The sequence below is a fragment of the Corapipo altera genome, unplaced genomic scaffold (genome assembly GCF_003945725.1).
Source record: "Corapipo altera isolate COAL_440 unplaced genomic scaffold, ASM394572v1 61411, whole genome shotgun sequence".
NCBI classification, from domain to species: Eukaryota; Metazoa; Chordata; class Aves; order Passeriformes; family Pipridae; genus Corapipo; species Corapipo altera.
The window spans coordinates 29,139,364-29,160,946 of record NW_020884875.1 but is presented as its reverse complement, the minus strand read 5'-3'; the positions used below and the strand labels follow the sequence as shown (position 1 = coordinate 29,160,946).

The 21,583-nt window shown below is 42.1% G+C and overlaps 1 protein-coding gene across 3 annotated transcripts; it reads right to left on the bottom strand.

The window, feature by feature from the left end:
- Window positions 1–409: 409 nt before the first annotated feature.
- On the bottom strand, window positions 410–21,560 carry ATP6AP1L (ATPase H+ transporting accessory protein 1 like). 3 transcript variants are annotated; one of them, XR_003526254.1, is made up of 9 exons: window positions 18,899–19,172; window positions 15,763–16,053; window positions 10,510–10,550; window positions 9,652–9,713; window positions 7,961–8,202; window positions 5,481–5,531; window positions 3,905–4,148; window positions 2,341–2,735; window positions 410–1,886 (listed from the first exon to the last, which is right to left on the bottom strand). XR_003526254.1 is itself a non-coding variant. In XM_027634761.1 (9 exons), exons 3-9 carry the CDS (start codon window positions 15,855–15,857, stop codon window positions 2,433–2,435), a joined length of 1,038 nt encoding a protein of 345 aa, XP_027490562.1. In that variant the 5' UTR covers window positions 15,858–16,053; window positions 18,899–19,050; window positions 21,041–21,560; the 3' UTR covers window positions 410–2,432. The 3 variants fall into 3 exon arrangements, 2 of the variants coding, with proteins under 2 accessions (XP_027490562.1, XP_027490563.1); XM_027634761.1 differs by adding an exon at window positions 21,041–21,560 and having other exon boundaries at window positions 410–2,735; window positions 18,899–19,050; XM_027634762.1 differs by adding an exon at window positions 21,041–21,560 and having other exon boundaries at window positions 410–2,735; window positions 18,899–18,967.
- Between the last annotated feature and the right edge of the window lie 23 nt (window positions 21,561–21,583).

Here is a 21,583-nt window from a genome sequence, read left to right as displayed (position 1 = left end):
AGCAGAGATAAGATAACTACTACCTGTGCACCTTGTCCCAGTGGATCCTGGGGATAATACCAGTTGTGTCATAGTTTAGGAGAAGCTGATAAAAGGAAACAAATTTTATTTTTCTTGGTAATTTTTTTTACTTTTACCTCTCCTTTTCATTTTTTCATTCTGTTTTATTCTAAAGTTTGCCTTGTAAATCAGCAGGTACAAATTCCTATCTTTTGCTCAAGTGACTTCCTGCTGAAAGGGCCACACACATCATTAAAGTCTGCACCAAAAAAACCTGAACTGTTACACACTGCAGGTTTGCAGTAATGAGTCTCTCAAGCACAAAGCCAGCAGATATTCACCCTCAAAGTCAGGAGAACACAGCTGGGTTGGAAAAGGACATGAGGATTGAGGGATATGACTGGAGGGTATCTCTCTTATTCCCAGTCTCAGAGTTGTAAGAATCTTTCACAGCAACAGGGCTAATTTTGCCCATTTAAAACATGCAAGAAAATGACAGGTAAGAATTACCCTGACAGCACCATCAGACAGTAACTAGAAGGATAAATGACCTCTGTGGGAGGAAGAAGTGCCTTTGTGTCCCAGAGAACACAATGTTCAGGAAGTGCTGCCGTGCTTGGCTCAGCAGGGTGAACATTTCACACCAGTGACTGACAGTCATTTTGATAGGCTGCCACTGACTGGTGTCAGGTTTTAATTTCCCAACCTCCAGGGCATGACAGCACTGCTCTCCAGACCACGGGGAGCATCACCTATTTAGCACTGGCATCCTGAACTCTAACATCTGCCAACATCTGTCCCCACTGGGTGCAAGCAGAGGGCACCAAGCTGGAGAGTGTTTTGCCACTCAGCAGGGAATACCCTGGTTTTGATTTGCACCTTCTCTTGTTAACCTCACTCAGGTTCCCAGGCATTCATTGTTTCGCTTGTTTCCTTTATGAAACAAATGAAAGTTTGGCAGCAGCTGCCCACAGGCAGCTGTGGTAAGTCCTTACTTCTGGTTATGTGTCAAAAATGGGGAGTTTTTTTCCCTCTGAAGTACTTCCCTAAATCAATCAACTGATTTGGGTTCCACCTGTGTGTCACTGCTGATGGCTCAGCAATATTTAATTGGTACCTTTCACCTTAATGATGCATCTCCAGCATCACTTATTGAGAATCTCCAGAATCTCTGTTTCAAACTGCATAAACTTCAACAAACCAGGAAATATTCAGGAATGCCTACCTAATAATTAGGAGATCTTTGGACACCTTTCAAGGTGTTTAAAGACCACTGCAGTATAGTTTACAAAGACTACAAACAACTAATTAGTTCTATTATCTAAAATAAAACAGGCATAAAACATGCCTGCTAAATCCGTATTTGCAGAAGATTTTCTAACATATTATTACTTATTATTACATAGTATTACTTATAACCTAAAAGCACTATAGTTGGTACGTTACTGTGCTCTTCCTTACTAGAAATCAGGGCCAAATCATGGCTAATTTGAAGTTCCCAAACTTTGCCTTTAACGGAAGAAAGGACAAGTTTGAGGACCACCGTGTCCTAAATGCTCAGACAAAGCACTGAAAATCATATCACAGTACCTTTTTCAGTGCTAAGGAGCTTCCTCCGCTTTGCTTATATAGATTTTGAATTATAGCACTGGTTACCCCCATTCAGGTAAAATTCACAAGGGAGACTGATGGGATTTGATAGGAAAGAAATTAACCTTGAATTACAGGGTATTATGCTTATAATCCCTCTTCTGGCGTGCAGTTGAGGCAGGAAGTTAAGGGTAAGCCTTTGACCAGATGTCTGGTGCTCTCCCACTGGATCCTCAGAGTAAGCCTCCAGCTCAGACACAGGGAAGTATCAGGATGCTGCTGTTCTGGAGCCATCACTGCGGATAAAAACACAGCTTAAGTGGCTCTGAAAGAAAAGGAGTTTATGACGACTAAGAGGAGGGGATGTAACTTGGAAAATAAAAGGAAAGCACATCCTGAGAAAGAAATTTATGATATTTTGTCAAGACACAGAGGAAATACAAAATGAGGAAATATCTTGCCTTCTGAAAGAACAAGCTAAGAGATTTACATCTATATCTATCTATCTATACATAGATACACATCTATTTAGTATCTTTATTTGATTTCAAAGTCTTCATTACTGATTCTCTCTTCAAGACCTTGTAAGCAGGATAAAAGCTATGCATTTTGGCTTTTTGCTACAGGAATGAAGTCCCATAACATGAATCTCTTATTCACAATGGAATTTTTTTATCTCAGCTTGTTTCCCAAGGCGTCTTTGAGATGATGATCAATAAATAACCAGTTAAACAGTCTGTTTCTGTCTACTTTTCCTTTCATCAGCTGGTGAAAGACCTGCACCAACTACACACAACAGTGCCAGCAGAAGAAAATACCTCGTTTCACTTAGATGCACATTGCTAAATATAGATTTTACCAAACTGCTTGTTTCTAAGTTCATAGGACTCATTCCCACTGTTTCTCAGTGGCTCCTTCTCATCTCCCATGTCGCTGTCTTTCGTCTGTGCAAAATAGGCAGGAGAAGCTTTGCACTCATGGTGCCTGTCAAGGGATTTGAGATGGATCAGCATGTGAAGGGCATAGGCAAGGACCAGCAGCAGGATCAGGGACATCACCAGCCCCATCAGTATTGCTGGAGAGAAGAAGGATGCACAGTCCTTTGCATAGGCAAAATGTCCTTCCTGGATGTTAAAACCTTGGATCTACGAGGAGAACAAGAGAGCTCATGTTAAATGAGGTGCTTGTGTTCCTGATGGCAGTAAGAATTTCTAATTAAATACCTGCACATTGCAAATTTGTACCTCCCTGTGCTGGCTGGAGTTAATGCTCAGAGGTTTTCCAGGTCAGTCTTCTAGAAACCACTAGCTATTCTAATCCCCTCTGCTCTGCTGCCCAAAGGATTTGTAGTTGTGTTTGAAAAAAAATCTTCTCTTGATGGTCCACAATATTTAATTAATGCCTTTCACCTTAATGGTGCACCTCCAGCATCACTTGTTGAGGGTCCTCAGAGTCTCTGTTTCAAACTGCATAAACTTCAATGCAACAAACCAGGAAATATTTTGAAATGCCTACCCTAGAATTAGGTTTTCCTCACCAGATCCATGTGTGTGGTATTTGGTAGCAAACCAACTACACTACAGGAAGCTGCATCCAACTATGGAAAACACCAACAATTTTCACTTGTGGCTTCAGCTCTAATATGAAGTTTACCACACTGGCATTCAGGGAATTGTGCCAGCTCCACTAAATCAGCCCATGAGCATTTATCTCATGGTGAGAAAAGAGGACCAGCTTTCCTCTTCAATTCCCTTTTTCAGCTCTTCATGCCCTATGACTTAGGTATGTAAAAGCAAGATGTTCTAGTCCAGCCCTCTGAGGCTCCCTCATTGCCAAACACAGAAAACTTGGCACTTTTAGAAGATTATTAATCTCATCCTAAAATAAGGACTTAAGACGAGTCAGAGGAATTATCCACTAGCTTTAGAGGCAGGCTGGGGTGACTATAATCAGGCCACAGGGTAAAATTCCTAGGCATCAAAAGTTAAGCGAGATGAATCCTGTACCTGGTGTCTGATGCTGTTACTGATGCGACGTTTAACGGCTCTGCTCAGAAAGATGGAACACTGGAAGTTAAATTCACCCCCCACACTAAAGGGAACACAAGCAGAAGACTACAGAAAATCTATACAGCCCTTAATTTCCTTTGATAGGGAGATAAAGAGAATAATTTAAGTTCTTATTTCAATTTTGTGTTCCATGGAAATCCCACAGACTGTACATAGAAGGTCATTATATTTCCTTGTCAGCAAATGGCCAAAACTTCCCATCAATCTACCTACAGGATCCCATGGGCCTAATTCCATGATGTTACCTGGAAATCAATAAAAGTGACTTCCCAGAGCTGTGAGAGGTCATTTGCAGAGCTGGGAATGAGGAGAGCATCGTATCTCTGCAGGCTGCTCACGTGGTCGCAGTGGTAGGAGTAAGTCGCCGGCGCATGGATTCGGGTCGCATTGAACGTCGCCTGCACCGAGTGGTTGTACAGCAGCTGCAGCCTGTGCAGGCTGAACCAGTTCTGAACAGATAGCTGGTAATAGCTGGTGGTCAGCAAGAGCCTGGAAACATCGTGTGGGGAGAGAGGTGAGTAGGAAAACAAGTCAAAGGGTTCCACCTGTTGAATTTGCACATTGAACAACCTTAGGAGACTCACTGGCATGACCAGTTTATATTTGTGTGAGCTCTAGATCCTTCCACTGAGTCTGGAAAGCGAGGAAGAGATTTCCATGGAGGTGGCAGAGCCCTGTAACAGCTGCCCAGGGAGGGTGTGGAGTCTCTCTCTCTGGAGACATCCCAGACCCACCTGGACATGTTACCGTGTGACCTGCTCCAGGTGACCCTGCCAGGGCAGGGAGTTGGGCCGGGTCATCTCCAGAGGTCCCTTCCAATGCTAAAAATTCTGTGTTTTGAGGTTGTTCATTATTGCAACTGAAGGAGTTTGCTCCTTGTTACTTGTTCTCCCACACAATAAGAGGATTTTGAGGGATTTTTAATAAATGGTTGAGCAAAATATATCCAACACTGGTTGTAGTAGGTTTGTTTCCTTTTTCTGGGAGGAAACATAGGATAAGTCACCTGATTCATATTGACTTGGAAGATATTCCATATCATGTTACATCAGCTCAGATATAAAGAGGGAGAAGGAAGTAACTCACTCTCTTCTGTGATAGCTATCTGGCAGGATGTCTGCTCCTTGGAGGAGAGAGAGAAATAGCACTTCGCTTATTCCAGGAAGTAGAATTTTACTGTTAGTTTCCTTTGTCTATATTTTTGTAGTGTTATTAGTTTTTTTTTTCCTTTCTTCTGTGTAAATATAAAACTGCCTTTCTTGGTAAATCCTGGGTTTTTATGGTTTTTTTCATCTCCCCTTTTCCCTCTGGATGGAGGGAGACCTGCACAGCCTCGGTGGACACCTAGCATTCAGCCAAAATAAACTACCACACTGGTATTGTACTTCCATCCAAGATATGGGAAGTTAATTAACAAGAAATGCTGTTTTTTCTGTCACCAAGAAGTAAACATAAACCAGGTCACAGTCTGAGGTCTGAACAGCCCACACTACCAGTTCTTGACATAAAATTCCCAAGAAAGATGTAGTAAATCACCAAAGTTTAGCTAAAATCTCAGATATAGAAAGATTCTATACAAAAGAGATGATGTAAACTTTTCTCATTAATAGAAAAGCCAACAAAGGAGAAAAAATGCCTTAGAACAAGGCAGGCAAATGACAGACACACTGAATGCAGGTGTGACAATTATACAATCAACAATTTCTATCACATTATTTTTGCTTAAACAAATTCACTTATAATTCCACAAGCAACTGCATAACAATGTATATTAACCTGGTTTTTATTATCTGGTTGGGTTTTTTTGCCATATAAACTTACCTGATAACTAGTCCCTTTAGATTGCCAATGTCCCCAAACTTCAGAGAAAGCCTAGGTCAAAAAGCAAGTTACATCAGGCTAGGAAAAAAATTCAAAAGTCTTCAGAGAGAAAAGCAGCACAAAAGATTAAACTCAGTTATACCTGGAGCCTTTTGTTCAGTATATCCTTAAAGTCAGTGGGGAAAAAAAACTGGAAGGATTAAATTTTCCTCCATTGAAATCTACTAGTTCACCTGCAGTTTGGAACGAGGTCCAAACTGTCTAGAAAGAGTATAAATGTATGTTTAACTTCCAGCACAATTAAATCCCACTGCTTTGCACATCAGTTGGTAATTAGTTCAGTAGATCTCTGTTCTCCTTCTCAAGCCATGTCGTCTCAGTCAGCTATCACCTCTGTATGTCATCAGAAAGTGTAAACACACATATTATTCTCATCTTTTTAAATACCAGAGCATAAAAAACACAGATGTCTCTGGAGTCCAAAGTCCACACATGCACATCATTAGAGCCACATAAATACCCTGACTGTGAGGCAGCTCTATAAAGGTCACCTGCAGTGAGCATGGGCACCTGAAATTTACTAAATTAATCTATCAGCTTAATGCACAGTAGCAATACGTAACTAAGTGGAATATATTGTTTCATCACTTAACACTAATATTTTGCCTCTTAAAACCTGTATAGAGATTCTCATTGTTCACATAAGACAAAAACAAAACACAGCAGAAACATGCAGCATCTGAAAGACTTCCAAAATTAAAGCTGAAGAATATATTTAAAAAACAAACAAACAAACCAAACCAAAACAAAAAACTTCACACAAAACAAAACTAAATTAAAAAACCAAACAAACACACCAAAAAAACCCCCAAACAGCTATCCCTATGATTTCATAGGAGATCTAGACTTCAAGACTCCTTGACTAACACTGGTCCAATAAGCAAGGACACTGAATCCAGACTATCCCTTTCTTTATTGCAAAGGGAAATCATAATAGCTGAGGATTAGCCACAGGCAAATACAGCATTCAACTAAGAAAAAAACACAGGTTGGATCATTATATTCCTATAGTAAACAAATATGTGTTCGGTGTCTAATATTTTTTCCTGGCTCCAGCTACTTTACCCTGATTACACAGCATAAATCAGCTTGAAAGACAATACAGAGAGTTGTCTTAACAATGAAAGCTAGAGAAGGGAGAATTCTGAGGGATTTTTTTCTGATGTGAGAAAAACTGGGCAATCTACCATGTGAGGACTGAGCCATCAACTGGCTTAATTTAGGTTGGTCCTTAAAACTGAGATTACAGAGCAACTTTCAAGCAAGTTTTTCCCTTTCCTCTCTGTCACAAACACTGCTTCAGCCACAGACCCAAATCACAAGAGAATCACACATTATCTCCCTCCCAGACAGAGTCAGGGCAAGCCCTAATTTCTTAGAAATCTGTATTTACAAAATGAAGCCTCTACAGTAGTAAGACTACAGAGGTACCCGTGACAGACAGGGAGACAGAGTAACCTGCTTGTCTAACAGTCTCCAAATATCAGCTCTAGAAGGAGTTCACAGACCACAAAAAAACATTGTCCTTCTGATTTTCCAGGTCTTATGAAAAACTATGAAACTATTCTTTGTGTTTTGAAACCCTTCATTTTGCAGTCTATTACATTGCAATAATTACTAATCAGAGCAAGATTATTTCCAAATTGTAGACCAGAAGAGAGGACAGAATGTTTGTTATTACTTTTTATTTCTAAAATAACTTTATTCCATTCTCTACCTCCGCCTGTTTTGACAGGAAAAGGGTAGGGAGAACTAATGGAATAGTTCACATCTTGATGGAACTGCTGCATTGGTTCACATGTTGATGACATAATATTCAGACTGCCCTCGTTGAATACTATGATACTACACACAAAAGTCCTGGTTTCTTTTTCAATTTTACTTTTAGTTTTCAGGCATTTCTCAGTAAAATTTCTGTGCACCTTGGGTTATCCTTTGCAGCTGTGTGATCAGAAAGAGTTAATACTTTCTGGGGAAACATATTTAGCTGTACAGGTGAAATGCCATATAGGAGTAAGTACAGACCCGCATCCTGTACAGTACTGCTGGCACACCTCCTGTAAAGGGGTGAGTAGTCATGCACAGCCCAAAGGCCCCATATTCAGCATAGAACCCACTCTTCAGCCTCCCAAGCAATTGTCTAAAACAGCTGGAAGCTAAACAGATCAACAGCTGAGGCCTCACAGGCCCTAAGAGCAAAGCTGGCTGGCCCCAAGGAGTGACCACACCACTGCAACAGCTCAGTACACCCATGTGCCCCATGAAAGGCTGGCTTTAAAGGATATAACCCCTGCTGCTGCAATGGCAGGACATTTAGGAAAGAGCCCCGGGGCTCTACAAGGTCAGTTTTCCTTCAGTATGTACTTCCTAGACTTGTAATCTGGCACCAGTTCCACTGGTGTAGCAGAATTCCACCTTACATTGCACTGTCTTCACTGCAGTTTGAGTCTCCAACATCCACTGTGGCATGGACACCAAATGTCTTCTCTGTCAAGTCCAGCTGAGTGTGGTTTTCAAGCCTGATCATGATCCTCTTGGCCCAGAAAAGGATGCAGGGGATGCCATTGACCGTGACATTGAGGGGGCTGTGGTGGCTGTGGGAGAACCGCCTCCAGAATGCTCCTTCCCACTGCCCTTCCCTGCTGAAGTTGTGGCTGACAATCTGAGGAACCACACAAAAGATGGCTATCAGAAGGTGTGCATTTCAGGATTTGCTCTCCATCCTACCAGAATAAATGAGGTTGTTTACCTGGGACACCAATAAGAAGTACTTCAACACACTGAAAAGGACTCAGTTTGGGCCAAGGACACAGCCTACCATGCTGAAAGCACATTAGGCAGCTGTCCAGGTGAACGAAATGCGCAAGTTTACACCTGCCTGCAGGTAGTTTGGCTCCTAATTGCTTTAAAATCAGGAAAATACCTGCTGCAGACCAGGATGGCTCAAGTGTGGATCCTTGCCTTTACAAAATCAGTTACAGGGTTAAAACCCAGGGACTGCAGCTTCCATGTCATCTGGAAACACTAGAAAAATGCTACCCCTTCTAAGCCAAAATTTCATTGCAAAAAGACAATTTGGCTGTCAGGCAACATAATTTGAGACAGTGACTTAGAGCTCTGAAAGAACTTAAAAATTTAACTGCCATTTCCAGATTTCAAACTCAAATTTCCAGACACCAGCTCTGCCCCACTAATGCACATCCTATCTGAACAGGGTAACACACACAATGTCTGCATGGCTGGTTTTTCCATGTCATATGATTCAGCAAGTTCAAATCATATACAAAAATAAGAGAGGTTTCTGAGTCCCAGTCAGAAACAGCATCTTACCAGGCTCCAGGAGAGACAGAGTTAAGCCCCAAAGCTTTGTCTTGGCTTAAAGAGAGATTTTTTTATTTTTTTTTTTGGTACTGTTCAGATTAGAAAATCATGTCTCTCAGCTTAGATCCTGAAAGATCCCTTTTGAAACTGGACCTTACACATGGCACAAGGGTGCTTGAGGATTAAAATTAGTAAGTACTGACAGCAACAAGCTGAAAGCCAGGTAAGATCACGGTCAGATGTGGTAAGTGACTATGACTGTGTCCATATAAATGATAAGGCTGTCTTCTCAGAAGTACAGGTGAGGGAGATTTAATCAATATGTTACTTACAGCAGAGTGCATCACTTTTGGTGAGCTTCTTTTGGTAAGGAAGCCTTTTATGGTCAGTTTTTGACAAGACCTACTGCCTGGTCTCATGAAAAACTTCCACTGAAAATATGAAGTTTTGCTACAGCTGTTCATTTAGTATCAAGTGATATAAGCACAAGACTGGCCACAGCAGTCAAATGTCACTGTACGGGATATGGATATAAGGATTTGGTTCTTTCAGAAAGACCATGTGCCCAAATCCATGGCCAGTCAGCATCAGCAACAGCATCTGAAGTCTCACCTCACTCCTCAGAAAACCAGAGGACACCTTGTACAGCAGGCAGTGAATCAGTACCATATTACAATGATTTAGGCAGTTTTGTTGGCTGTTTCTGGTAAACAATATAAAAAGAGTTTAATTCAACAATGTAAATTAAAAGATCTAAATGTGCTATGAAAAGACTCTACAGATCCATTACCTGTGCAATTGCCACTTGACTGACATTCAATTTTGGCTTCACGCCACCTTGGTAATGTTGATCTGCAGAAGAAAGAGTGTTATCAGCATTATTAGTATATTATAAACACCCAGTCATTTATAAAGGCATAATTTTTGCACGTTCTTATGCAAACAATAATTATCCCTGCACAAAATGTGTATGTGAGAATAGCTGATTCTGTCTTGGAAAATACTTGACTTGTTCCAAATACTACCTTCATTACATGTATTTTCTAGTTTACCTTACTCGTTCAACAAGGTTCCTCTTCTTTTCATTGAACATCTGGAAGGAACTCCAGTGCCCCAAAATTACAAGATTCAGTCTACATCTGCATTTATTCATCCCAAACACAGCAAAAGATGCTTGTTTTCTTTGTACAGCAAACTCTGTCATCAAAGAGTGTGTGCTGAATTGAACAACAAAAGCGTCTTAATTGCGAGCGGGAAGTTCTTTCCCTGCACCACCAGAGATAGGAAGATGTGACAAACAACCTGATGGCCCAACTGCTTGCCAGGAGAGCAAAGTTTCACAAGGACAGGTCATTTCATGGACGTTCTCAAAGCTCTATCCTTCAAAAATTTAATTCTGTTTTCATTTGGTTAAAAAGAGTGAACGCTTTTGTCTTCCCCATTCTCTCTGCATCTGAGTTGGACAGCAAATTAGTATTTTAAAACAGGTAAATCCTTTAAAGGGTGTTTTTTAATGGGGGATATGCTTTAACAACACATGTGACAGAAGAGTCACTAAGGCCAGCAGAAGCAACATTTGGGAATAAAACCTTTTACAGCCACACTAACAGAACCAGTATCCAGGAGTTCATCCCACTGAAAGCCTTACCATTTCTCTGCAGAGAATCTTGATCTGAGAATTCATGTGAACTACAAGAGAGGAGAAAAATACTTATTTTACAGCATCTGGATTTAAAGTCTGCAACAAGTTTACTGGGGACAACACCTGTTACTACTTTGTTCCATAAAACATTCAAAATGTAACTCAGGTCCTTGGCTTGGTAATATAGCAGGAACAAGGCAAATTAACCCAAAGCTGCTGAGCCCAGGCTAAAAATGCCGAATTTTCAGAGATCCCTTGGGTGGATTAGCCCTGACAGGCTTTCCCATACCCTTATCACATTGACAAAAGGCTTCTCTCTTGTCCTGTTTTCTCTTGTCCCGTTCCATGGGACACCAGTTCTAGGTTAGAGACAGAATCAGTTCCAGCCCACAGGCAGAGGAACACAAGCACCCAGCACCACCCTTGTTCCACAGTGAGGGTCAGAAGCAACACGTTTAATTCCCTCAGGATAGATCATATGCAATGGGCTAACATGTCTTAAGCCCAGAACTACAGCCATTTGAAGACAGCTCCTGAACGGTTCCAAGCAATACTAAATGTCACAGAGTCAGCTGCAAGGTAGGGTGTGGGCAAAGCACATCTAAAATGTGAACTACCAGGCTCATGAAATTTTCAATATTTGATGTTCTTCTTAGTGTAAATCTCCAGCTGCTGGGGCCAGACCTGCCCCACAGCCACTAAACATGGAAATACATTTCCATCTTCTTCCCTTGCCTTGTTTCCTGCTCCTTTTCCAACCCACCACAGGAGCAAAATTCTTGAAAATATATACATCAAGACCAGCATATAAAGACCAGAAAAAAGACCAGTTTTCAGTATTTGTGAGCAAATTGTACTGTAAAGTATTGGAATTGCAAAGTCAAGACTTGGCATTCCTGGGGAGTCTCTGGACAGCTGGGTGAACTCACTCCCCGCCAGATTCTGGGTAGGGGGATCTATGTTACCCACTAACAGGAGTGATCCCAACCTAATTTCCATCACACCATCATTAATGGCAGATAAATACGAGTCTAAACAACATGGGATGGCACAGAGCCCACCCTGCTTTCTCTCAAGCTGGAAGAACCTTACAAAGATCTTATGTTAAAAAACATCTCTGTGGGTGACACTGTTTAAAATTAATCTGGCAGGTTTATTTACAGGTTTATTCATTCAACTTTCAGAGTGGTTCCCACTTTCTCCCACTGCTCTTTGGGTGCCAGGGTTCGTGCTGGAATCAGTTCTTCAAGATGCTGGAAACTGCTCATGCCAACAGCTCTCAGAGATGGGTGGAAATATCAGATTTTGACACACAGGTAACAAAAGATGTGGCCACAATGGACAAAACCTTGCTTTCTTGCTCAGATAAAACTCTCTCTTGGGTTGTTTTATGATTAGGAACATTTTTGTAATTTGATGTATCCCTTTTTGTCTTTTCTAGTCTATTTTCATGAGAGATTGTGCCTTTGGGTTGGAACAGGCAAATGTGGGAGAATTTTTTGCATGGTAAGAGCTACAAAAACAAGGCACACCAAAAGGAAACTAATGAAAATTCTTTAGTTATACTAACTTTAGTTATATTTACTTGTATTGTACCTATGTATATCTAGTTACGCTTAGTTATACTTTTAACTCCTCCCTATATGCACAGTTGAACTCCCATAGGTCACTCCTCCTGTTTGGAAATCACAAACTAAAACACTGGAGTGGGAGAAGGGTGGTGTAAAATTGTGCAATTCATTTCATTCCTGAAATGGACTTATAAGGTTTTCATGCTGCTCTGGGAAGAAGAAGGGTTAATTTGGGGGTTGTGATTAAAAAAATCTTAATAACTCCTGGCTGCTCCACATCCCACAACCACTCTGGAATCATAGAATCATAGAATCATAGAATTATAGAATCAGCTGGGTTGGAAGGGACCTCTGAGATCATCAAGTCCAACCCTTGATCCACTACTGCTGTGGTTACTAGACCATGGCACTAAGAGCCACATCCAGTCTTGTCTTAAAAACCTCCAGGGACAGTGAATCCACTACTTCCCTGGGCAGCCCATTCCAACGTCTGACCACCCTCTCTGTAAAGAAATTCTTTCTAATATCCAACCTAAACCTCCCCTGGCACAACTTAAGACCATTCCCTCTTGTCTTGCTGATAGTTGTCTGGGAAAAGAGACCAACTCCCACCTGGCTACAACCTCCTTTCAGGGAGTTGTAGAGAGTGATGAGGTCTCCCCTGAGCCTCCTCTTCTCCAGGCTGAACAACCCCAGCTCCCTCAGCCTCTCCTCACAGGACTTGGTGCTCAAGTCCCTTCACCAGCCTCGTTGCTCTTCTCTGGACCTGTTCCAGCACCTCAATATCCTTCCTGAACTGAGGGGCCCAGAACTGGACACAGTACTCGAGGTGTGGCCTCACCAGTGCTGAGTACAGGAAAAGACATCGAGTCTCTGTTTTTAGCATGAAGATACTGACACAGATGAATGTGCACAGCTGATGAAATAGTCATGTTTTCATGAGGAAATGCAGTGCAGAGAGTGACTCGTGAACCACCATGTAGTGCCACAGCATGACAGACACCATAAGGCTGCAAGGGAAGCACCTCATGCTTGGTCCTCCTGTTAATTACTCTGTTAATTAGCAGTCCTTTCCTCCTGCACAATGCATGGAGCTCTGTTAGAGGAAGGAAATCCATCATTCCACATCACTGGGGCACAGCCGGTCTGTGGCTGGCAGAGCCAAGGATCACGTCCTGGTGTCTGGGCAAGCTCAGGCTGCCGTCAATGTTATGGGGTCTGTCAGCTGCTTCTGACACCCACAGTCCCGAGGTGTCATGGGTTTGTGATCCATGACAGGGATGAGTGGCTGCCCATGTCCATCATGATGTCACATCAGCAGCTTTCCCAAGGAAAAGGCAAGCTGGGGAATTCACAGGCGATCCCTGGCACCCAAAGCCCTTTCATCCTCAGCTGGAGCACGTTTCACAGAACAGAAGTATTGAAAGCAAAAAATGTGAAAATTTTTTAAAAATACGTATTCCCTTTTAATTATAAAATGTTCATTACATGTACAAGAGATAGGAAACTAGCTAGCATTTACTCTCCATTGCAAAACTGACAGCAAATCATTTTTAGCACACTGAATTAAAGAATAGCTTTTCAAATTTATCATTTTTTTAATCAGACACTCTTACTGTGACACTTCAAATTCAGTTGCTCACAGGGTATACGTTTCAATATTTTTCCTTAGCAATTCATAAATAACTGGCCCAGATAACACCTAGGCATGTGGGTTGTATGTTGAATTTACCATACCAAGTATGTTGGGAACCCACATGAAATTGGATTAGCCCTAATACAAAGCACTGGAATGACTAATCACTATGTAAAACCCAATTAAATAAGATTATAAGCATAAAGAAGTGTAAATTCCCTCTTATCAGATGACATTATCCATCTACATAAGATAACCAAGTCTGGCTTGTTTGTCCAAAAAAGTTTATAAAGACTCCAGCTCTTGAGGACTTCCATGTAAACAGTATTTTCTCTGCTCAGATGAGCCACAGGAATAATCCTGGCACCCAACACTGGTTGAGTGTGGAAGCCACAGGAAGTTTTCACATCATATTCACTCTTTTACTCTTCATATTACTGCTCTGATAAACTGCACCAGAAGGGAAAATGTACTCCACCTCTAAAGAAACAGTATTTCTATTACTTCAGAGTCATCTTTCTAATACTAATATTGCCCAGCTGCAGAATTCGTTACTGTCTGTTGAACTAGTTTCAGCTAATTTACAAGGCATTTAATTGGAAAATAACACGTGAACATTCAAATGCGCTAAAAACAAAGTCATGACAAAAGGTGACAAGCACCTGGTGGCAATGCACTGATTGTGCAATGGACACTTGCCATAGGGAATTTCAAGGAAGTTATGGACATTATAAATGTGCAAACCCTGGGACACCATGTTAGGGAAAGAGCTAGTCTCCTCTAAGAAAAATCCTGGCAAAAAATGTTACTGAGTTTTAAATGCCTCTGTGTTAAGTCCTATCAACCAGAAATATCTACAAACCCACACAACTCTTACAGTTTTCAAATGTGTGTTTTGACACAGGGAGACAGATTTACATAACTATTTTACAGTGCACTGATTACTGGGTTTGATCTGCAGTTTAATGGATGCCCAGCTAGGACTGGATCAGAACAAGATACTTAAGCTTTCTTTTTTGATACAAAAAACCTCAAACCTCTGAGGTCATAGAGCCTAGCAAATTAACACTGTGCATGCACAATCCCACCTCCAATGAGGCAAAATCCCCATTTAATTCACTGGGATCCAGGTCACAACTTCTTCTGTTAATACTTGTTGTAAAAAAGTTCATTGTAAAAAATGCTCCTCTGCTTGCTCTCTCTCAGATTCTGGTCTGATTGCAAAAAAAAGAATGCAGAATTATGCTAAGAGGAACAGCGAGGGAGCTGAAAACTGGCAGATGAGAACGGCAAGTTCTCAATTTAGATGAAAACATATTGTAGTATTTATCGGTAACTGAATACCAGATCTCTTAATACAAGCTTAAGCAAATCACCACACGTCCTTCTTGCCTTAAATGAACAGATTTTACTGCCAGCTGCAACCTCCATCAGCATATTTGTTCTGTGTGTTACTGGTGAGTCCAGGCATGATTCAACTCATACAGCTCAGGTTGTTTTCACTTTCATAACACTTGGCTCCATGAAGTCCCCTCTTTCCCCTGCTATGATTTGGGCTTATTATTTGTATTTCATTAGAGAGTGAAACATCACTATTGACAACAAACCCAAATCTCCAGTAATTTTGTAAGTTCAATACTCCTTTGCAATATTGAATTCACGCTTCAAATATCCATTCTACACCACTAGAATATTTTAGCACCTTAGTTTTCACACCTTTGCTGTTATTCTATTTATAACCTCATTTTCACATAGACCGGGGAAAGTCAGTATGAGAGTCATTAAAATGTAATGAAATGTCAGACAGATGCACAGAAACCACTCATTTTAAAGCCACGTTTATAAAATTGCTTTAAAGTTACATATTTAATTCACTATGTGTTTCAAAATAATTAATTTCTGTATTACCCTAGGTGCTTTTAAACCTTAAAGGAAATTACAACCACATCCTGACACTCCAAACTGCGACTGAATCTACTTCCATAGAGCACAAATGACAGCATTTAAAACCTGGGCTCGCTCAAGTTTGTCACCACACACCCAGTCACTGACCTGTTCCCTGACGTCACAGTCGTTTGCTCCACGGACACCCCGGATCCCACACACAGGAACAGCAGCAAGAACCTCAGGGCAGCGTTTCGTTCCATTGGGAAGGGAGGCAGTGGCTCCACACGCGGCACATCTGCGGCTCTGGTCCAGCTCTGCCGCGTGATGGGGGAGGATCCACCACCGGAGAAATCCTCCGTGTGCTGGGATTTCTCCCCAAGGCAAACACCTGGCACGTTCCAGCTGCCCTGTGAATAAATGAGCACACAACCCGGGGAAAGTGCGCCGGGACGTGAGCTGCTTGTTAAGGAAAAAAAAGAATACAATCAGATGGGTTCTGAAATCACACTGCAGAGCATTCCTCATCTGTACCTAACCCTCGCCTCAGAGAAAGGGTAAGGTGCTGCCTACAAACAGCTCTGAAACTTCTCCTTCTATATGATAATCAGAGGAAGAACTACATGTATTTTCAAGACTTACAGTACCTTATATTAGTAACCATACAGATGTGAAGATGCATATTGCAAGCTTTGAAGTCAAACATTTGGAAGCAATTTTCTTTTCTTCAGCACTATTTCAGTTTGTGTGTGTGTTTAGCTTTCTGGTTCAATTGTTTTTATACTCAGAACCACAAAATGGTTTGGGTTGTGAGGAACCTTAAAGATCACCTCATTCCAAAACCCTTAAATATCAGGCAGGACACAGTCATATACCAATCTATAGGTATATACATACCCAGACATCTACTTCTTCCTTGCTACCTGTTGATGTGATGACCACTGAAGCCTCACTTTGCTAACTAGGAGTTCATGTCTGTTGCATTCCAGATATAAGAAAAAGATTGGGGCTTTAGCATCATAGCTATTAGGAAGGATTTGCCATCTTAATTCATTTCTCCCTCTGGGATACAGAGGGTATATCCGCTAATCTTAAAAACCTCCCAGCAGCTTGTCCTCAGCAGTACTGCTTCTATCCAATTTAAGAAGGAATAAAGATACTTATGTGAGAATCCTAGATTGAAAAATGGGATGAGGGAATGCGGGATTAAGCAAGAACCACCTGAAAATAACCTCCAGATTTTCTGTGAAGTACCATGAATGTATGATGCTAAACTTTGAACAGTTACTCCAGTAAGGAGACAGGGCTCAGAGGAAAATTTCAAGAGGCAGAAGTGTCACACACTCCTAAAAACTGTGAAGTCATTGATGTCACAGTCCTGTTTAATGCCTCAGTACTCCTCACTCCTAAATAAGTGGAGAGAAAAGGCACTCGTCATCAACAAAATGAAAAATAATGTCAGTTTGCTCAGAACCAAAGGAGGGATTTGCAGGCAATCCAGAAAACAAGTAACACCAAACTGCTAACATAGGTTAAACCAGAATAAATCAATGGAAAATATACTGATTTCATCAGTAAACATTAATCATCATTATCATGGCTAGGCTTTGCGAACAAAGATTTGGGAAGGACTCTACTCACATTTGCTACAAGCGTGCTGGTGGTTAAAGAGGCCAATCGAGATAGACAAGTCCGGTTACAAAAGGCACAGCAGAAAGACTCCTTAGGTGGTATCAGCAAGACACGGCTCTTTCTGCATTGTCTTTTCTCCTTGAGAATGATCCTGTGTGCATTCTCAAAGGCATCAGGAGTGTTATAGATGGTGTGTCTCCAGACCTCCAGATTGGAGGCCAGAATAGACCAGCGACGAAGATCAATGTGGCCAAGGCTGAGATGTTGTTTCAGGGAGTCCTTGTATCTTCTCTTTGGGGCTCCTCTCTTGCAGCAGCCAGTGGCAAGTTCACCATAAAGCAAGATCTTAGGGAGGCAGTGGTCCTTCATGCTTGAGACATGTCCTGCCCAAAGCAGCTGTGTTCTCAGCAACATGGCCTCAATACTTGTGACAGCTGCTTGTTCTAGAACAGATGTATTGGTCACATAATCTGACCAGTGGATGTTTAGGATTGTACGGAGACAGCATTGATGGAAGCGTTCTAGGAGTCACAGGTGGTGGAGGTAAATGACCCATGATTCGGACCCATATAAAAGAGTAGACAGCACAATGGCTCTGTAAACACTGATCTTGGTACTTTTCTTCAGGTGTTTACTTCGCCAAACTCTTACACGGAGCTTTCCAAAAGCTCTATATGCCTTTTCTAACCTGTTGTCTATCTCTCCGTCAATCTTACCATCCGAGGAGATGATGCTATCTAGGTAATTAAACTGCTGGACTGATTTGATCTCTGATTCGCCACTGGAGACATGGGGAAGACTTCCTGAGACGCAGGTTGAATACATTAATACAATGGGTGCTGATAGCAAATCATTCACCAGCAATCTTCTGAAATAATGGTAGAAGGAAAGAAAAGTCTTTTCTTGCCTCTTGACACTTGCCAATAATAATAATAGCAACAATAATATTAAACATTTGATACAGTTCTTAAAGATGCTCACCACCTTGTCACCCAGCCCAGAACACTGAGTGCCACATCCTTGGACACCTCCAGGGATGGGGACTCCCCCAACTCCCTGGGCAGCCCCTTCCAATGCCTGACCACCCTTTCCAGGACAAAATTCCTCCTGACCTTCCCCTGGCACAGCTTGAGGCCGTTTCCTGTTGTCCTGTCACCACAGTTAAGTTTACAGCCTACAATGGCAGGCTATGGCAGGCTAAAAGGGGTCAGTATTCCACATAAGAGGATTAAACTTCTGTTTGTCACCTTTTTTTCCCCCTCACTTTGCAAGGAGATTTTGCTTCTGATTACTCCTCATGCAAAACTCCTCCTTCAATGATTAGGCAGCAAGGTATCATTTCTTTGTTGTTCATTTAGCACTGAGGCAGCTCAGACATTTCCTCCAGCAAGAAGGAGGCACAGCAGACCATACTGTACTTTAAACACTGCTCCTTTTTTTGGGATCTACCTCTCAGAAAAGGTAATTATACTCATTTCAAAGTGATTATATTCAGCATGGAGGCTCACAGCTTGGTGAAGGTTGTGAGCATTGGCTCTTCGGGCACACAAACTCTTTTCCAGCTCACATGTCAGGCCACCATGAGCTGAGTAGCTTTCTATATTAACATGTCTCAAGCAATGTATGAGTTATCAGACACCTTACAAGTGTCAGCACTGAATGTATCACTCACCTTTTCAGTCTGAGTCATCGTTGTTCCTCTGATTCAGACATATTCACAGAATATGGGCAGAAAATTCACCTTAAAACATGAAACTTTTCTCAGCTCGAACAAAATCCTCTCTCTGGGCAACTGATTGGGCCAAAAAGCCTTTCAGCTTTCTTCTGGGGTGGGATGCAGAAATTAGTCCTGTTAAAATTCTTTCCTGCTTCCCTGTGAGGATGGAGAGGCCCTGGCAAAGGTTGCCCAGAGAAGCTGTAGCTGCACCATCCCTGGAAGTGTCCAAGCCCAGCTTGGATGGGGCTTGGAGCAACCTGTGATAATGGAAGGTGTCCCTGCCCATGGCTTTAAGGTCCCTTCCAACCCAAATCATTCTGAGATTCTAATTCCCTTCTATTCCCTGTGCCCTTCACAATATCCCCAAAGGATTCCATCCTAGCCTGAGAAACCTCCATACAGACTCCAGGTCTGACTTTACCTTCAAGGAAGGCACAGGGGGAAAACTGCACAAAAAAAAAAAAAAAAAAGACCAAGCTCACTCTGTTCAGGACTCAGCTGTCTTTCGTCATGCAGTACCACAGGACACCAGGTATCAGATCCCACAGGGAAGATCAGATTATACTGAGAGTTTTAAGATAAGTGGTGGGATTTTTGGTGGATTTATCTGCTGGGCCAACTGAAACATTTAATTTTAGAAGTGCTTATCCAGCAGGGCTGGTGTTCTCCTGAGCAAACAGCCCTTTTCCACAGAGCTGCCCACAGATAATCTTGTTTCAACCTCCTGCCATGGGCAGGGACACCTTCCAGGGACATGTCTTGTGGCCACCTGTGCCAGCACATCTCAGCCATTGTGTTTAACTATTATAGTTATTGTTATTGTTATTATTATATTAGTGTTAGTATTATTAATAGTTATTATTGTTGTTGTTGTTGTTATTATTAAGAACCACAACAAGTTTATTTCCATTATTAAACTGCTCTTATCTCAGCCCACAGGTCTTTTTTGTCCAGATTCCCTCCCCATCCCACCACGATGGGCAGGGTAGTGAGCAAGAGGCTGCGTGGTGTTTAATTACCAGCTGGGGTTAAACCAGAACATGGTGGAATGAAGAAAAGGTGTCTTAAAAATGCCCCAAAGACCTCATAAAGTTTAAAATACATCATTTTCCTTCCTTCCAGTCAGCTTTTAAGTATTCCTAATATTCCTAACACTGAAAAGCAAAGCTGCAGCATTTTTACAATATAAACTTCCCTGTTTTTAAAATCACCAAACAGCAACAGCATTCCGACATTGGAACTGCATCTTCAAGAGCTGCTCTTTATAATAGTAATGTTTTCTTCTAAAATTGTTGGTGGGTTTTACAGTTTTTGTTTGGGATTGGTCGGTTTCTTTTTTTCTTTGAGGGGAGTGTGTGTTGGGGGGTGGTTTTCATTTTTTTTTAATTAGTTATTCTATACAGATTGCATGTAAAACCAGTCCTACCTGAACACACAAAATACGTATTTTCTATTTAAGCTGTGAGCACAGGATGTCTTAATAAAGATGTATTAAGCTCTAATTGCTATCCCTTCACAATAATTCCAAAAAGGGGAGAGAATGTTCAGAACACAGATTGGTGCAGTTTGGCAGCATGGACTACCGGCAACTTTCAAAATCAGTAAATATGAGCTGGTTTATGTTATAGGACTTCACTTTGGTGCAGATCCACTGGAAGACTCACAGGCAATGCAGCAATTTAAGCTGGGATGCCCCATCCCTGGAAGTGTCCAAGGCCAGGTTGGATGGGGCTTGGAGCAACCTGGGATAGTGAAAGGTGTCCCTGACCATGGCAGGGGGTGGGACTGATAGGTTTGAGGTCCTTCCAACCCAGACCATTCTGGGAATCTATGAAAAGCTGGAAATAAGACTCATAGAGTCATTTAGGCTGGAAAAGTGTTCTCAGACCATTGACTGCTACCATTCCTCAGCACTGCCAAGGCAACCACTGACCCACGTCCCCAAGTGCCACATCCACAAGGCTTTTAAATCCCTCCAGGGATAGGGACTCTCCCCCTGCTCTGGGCAGCTGTGCTAGGGATAGACAACCCAGTATCCCACCTAAAGCTCCCCTGGTGCAACTTGAGGACATTTTCCCTTGTCCTGTTGCTTTTTACCTGCAAGGAGACTCTGACTCCCACCTCATGGTGGTCTTTTCAGGTAGAGATCAATCATCAGTCCCTCTCTGTGGGTCGGACACTGGTTCCCCTGGTACAGCTAACAAGATAAAACCAGGCCCAACCTCGACTCGTCCTTGTGAGCAAGTAAAGACAAAACAAGCTCTGGTACCATCCCAAACGACCACTAGAGACCCCATCCCGAACATGAGCAATAAGCCCCATGCAATTAATTAATCAGCATATGGATAAGGCGTTTTGGAATAGGCGTGAACTCCTGAGACTGTAAACAGATATTCATGGAACAAATTATACATAAGGTGCAGAAGTGCATCTTGGTGTGGACGACAGGCAGGGAGGTGCCCCCGGGGATAAAGCAGTGATTTTTTTTAAGCTCAGACTGGTCTCAAAATTTTCTCTCCCGGTTCTAGATCAAAACGGGACTCGAACGCCGCGGGGAGGGAGGGGCAAGTCCTGCCCGTCCGCCCGATTGGGTCTAGAACCCGCGGCCTCCACCTCCGGCCGGGCTGCCCGCCACGGTGC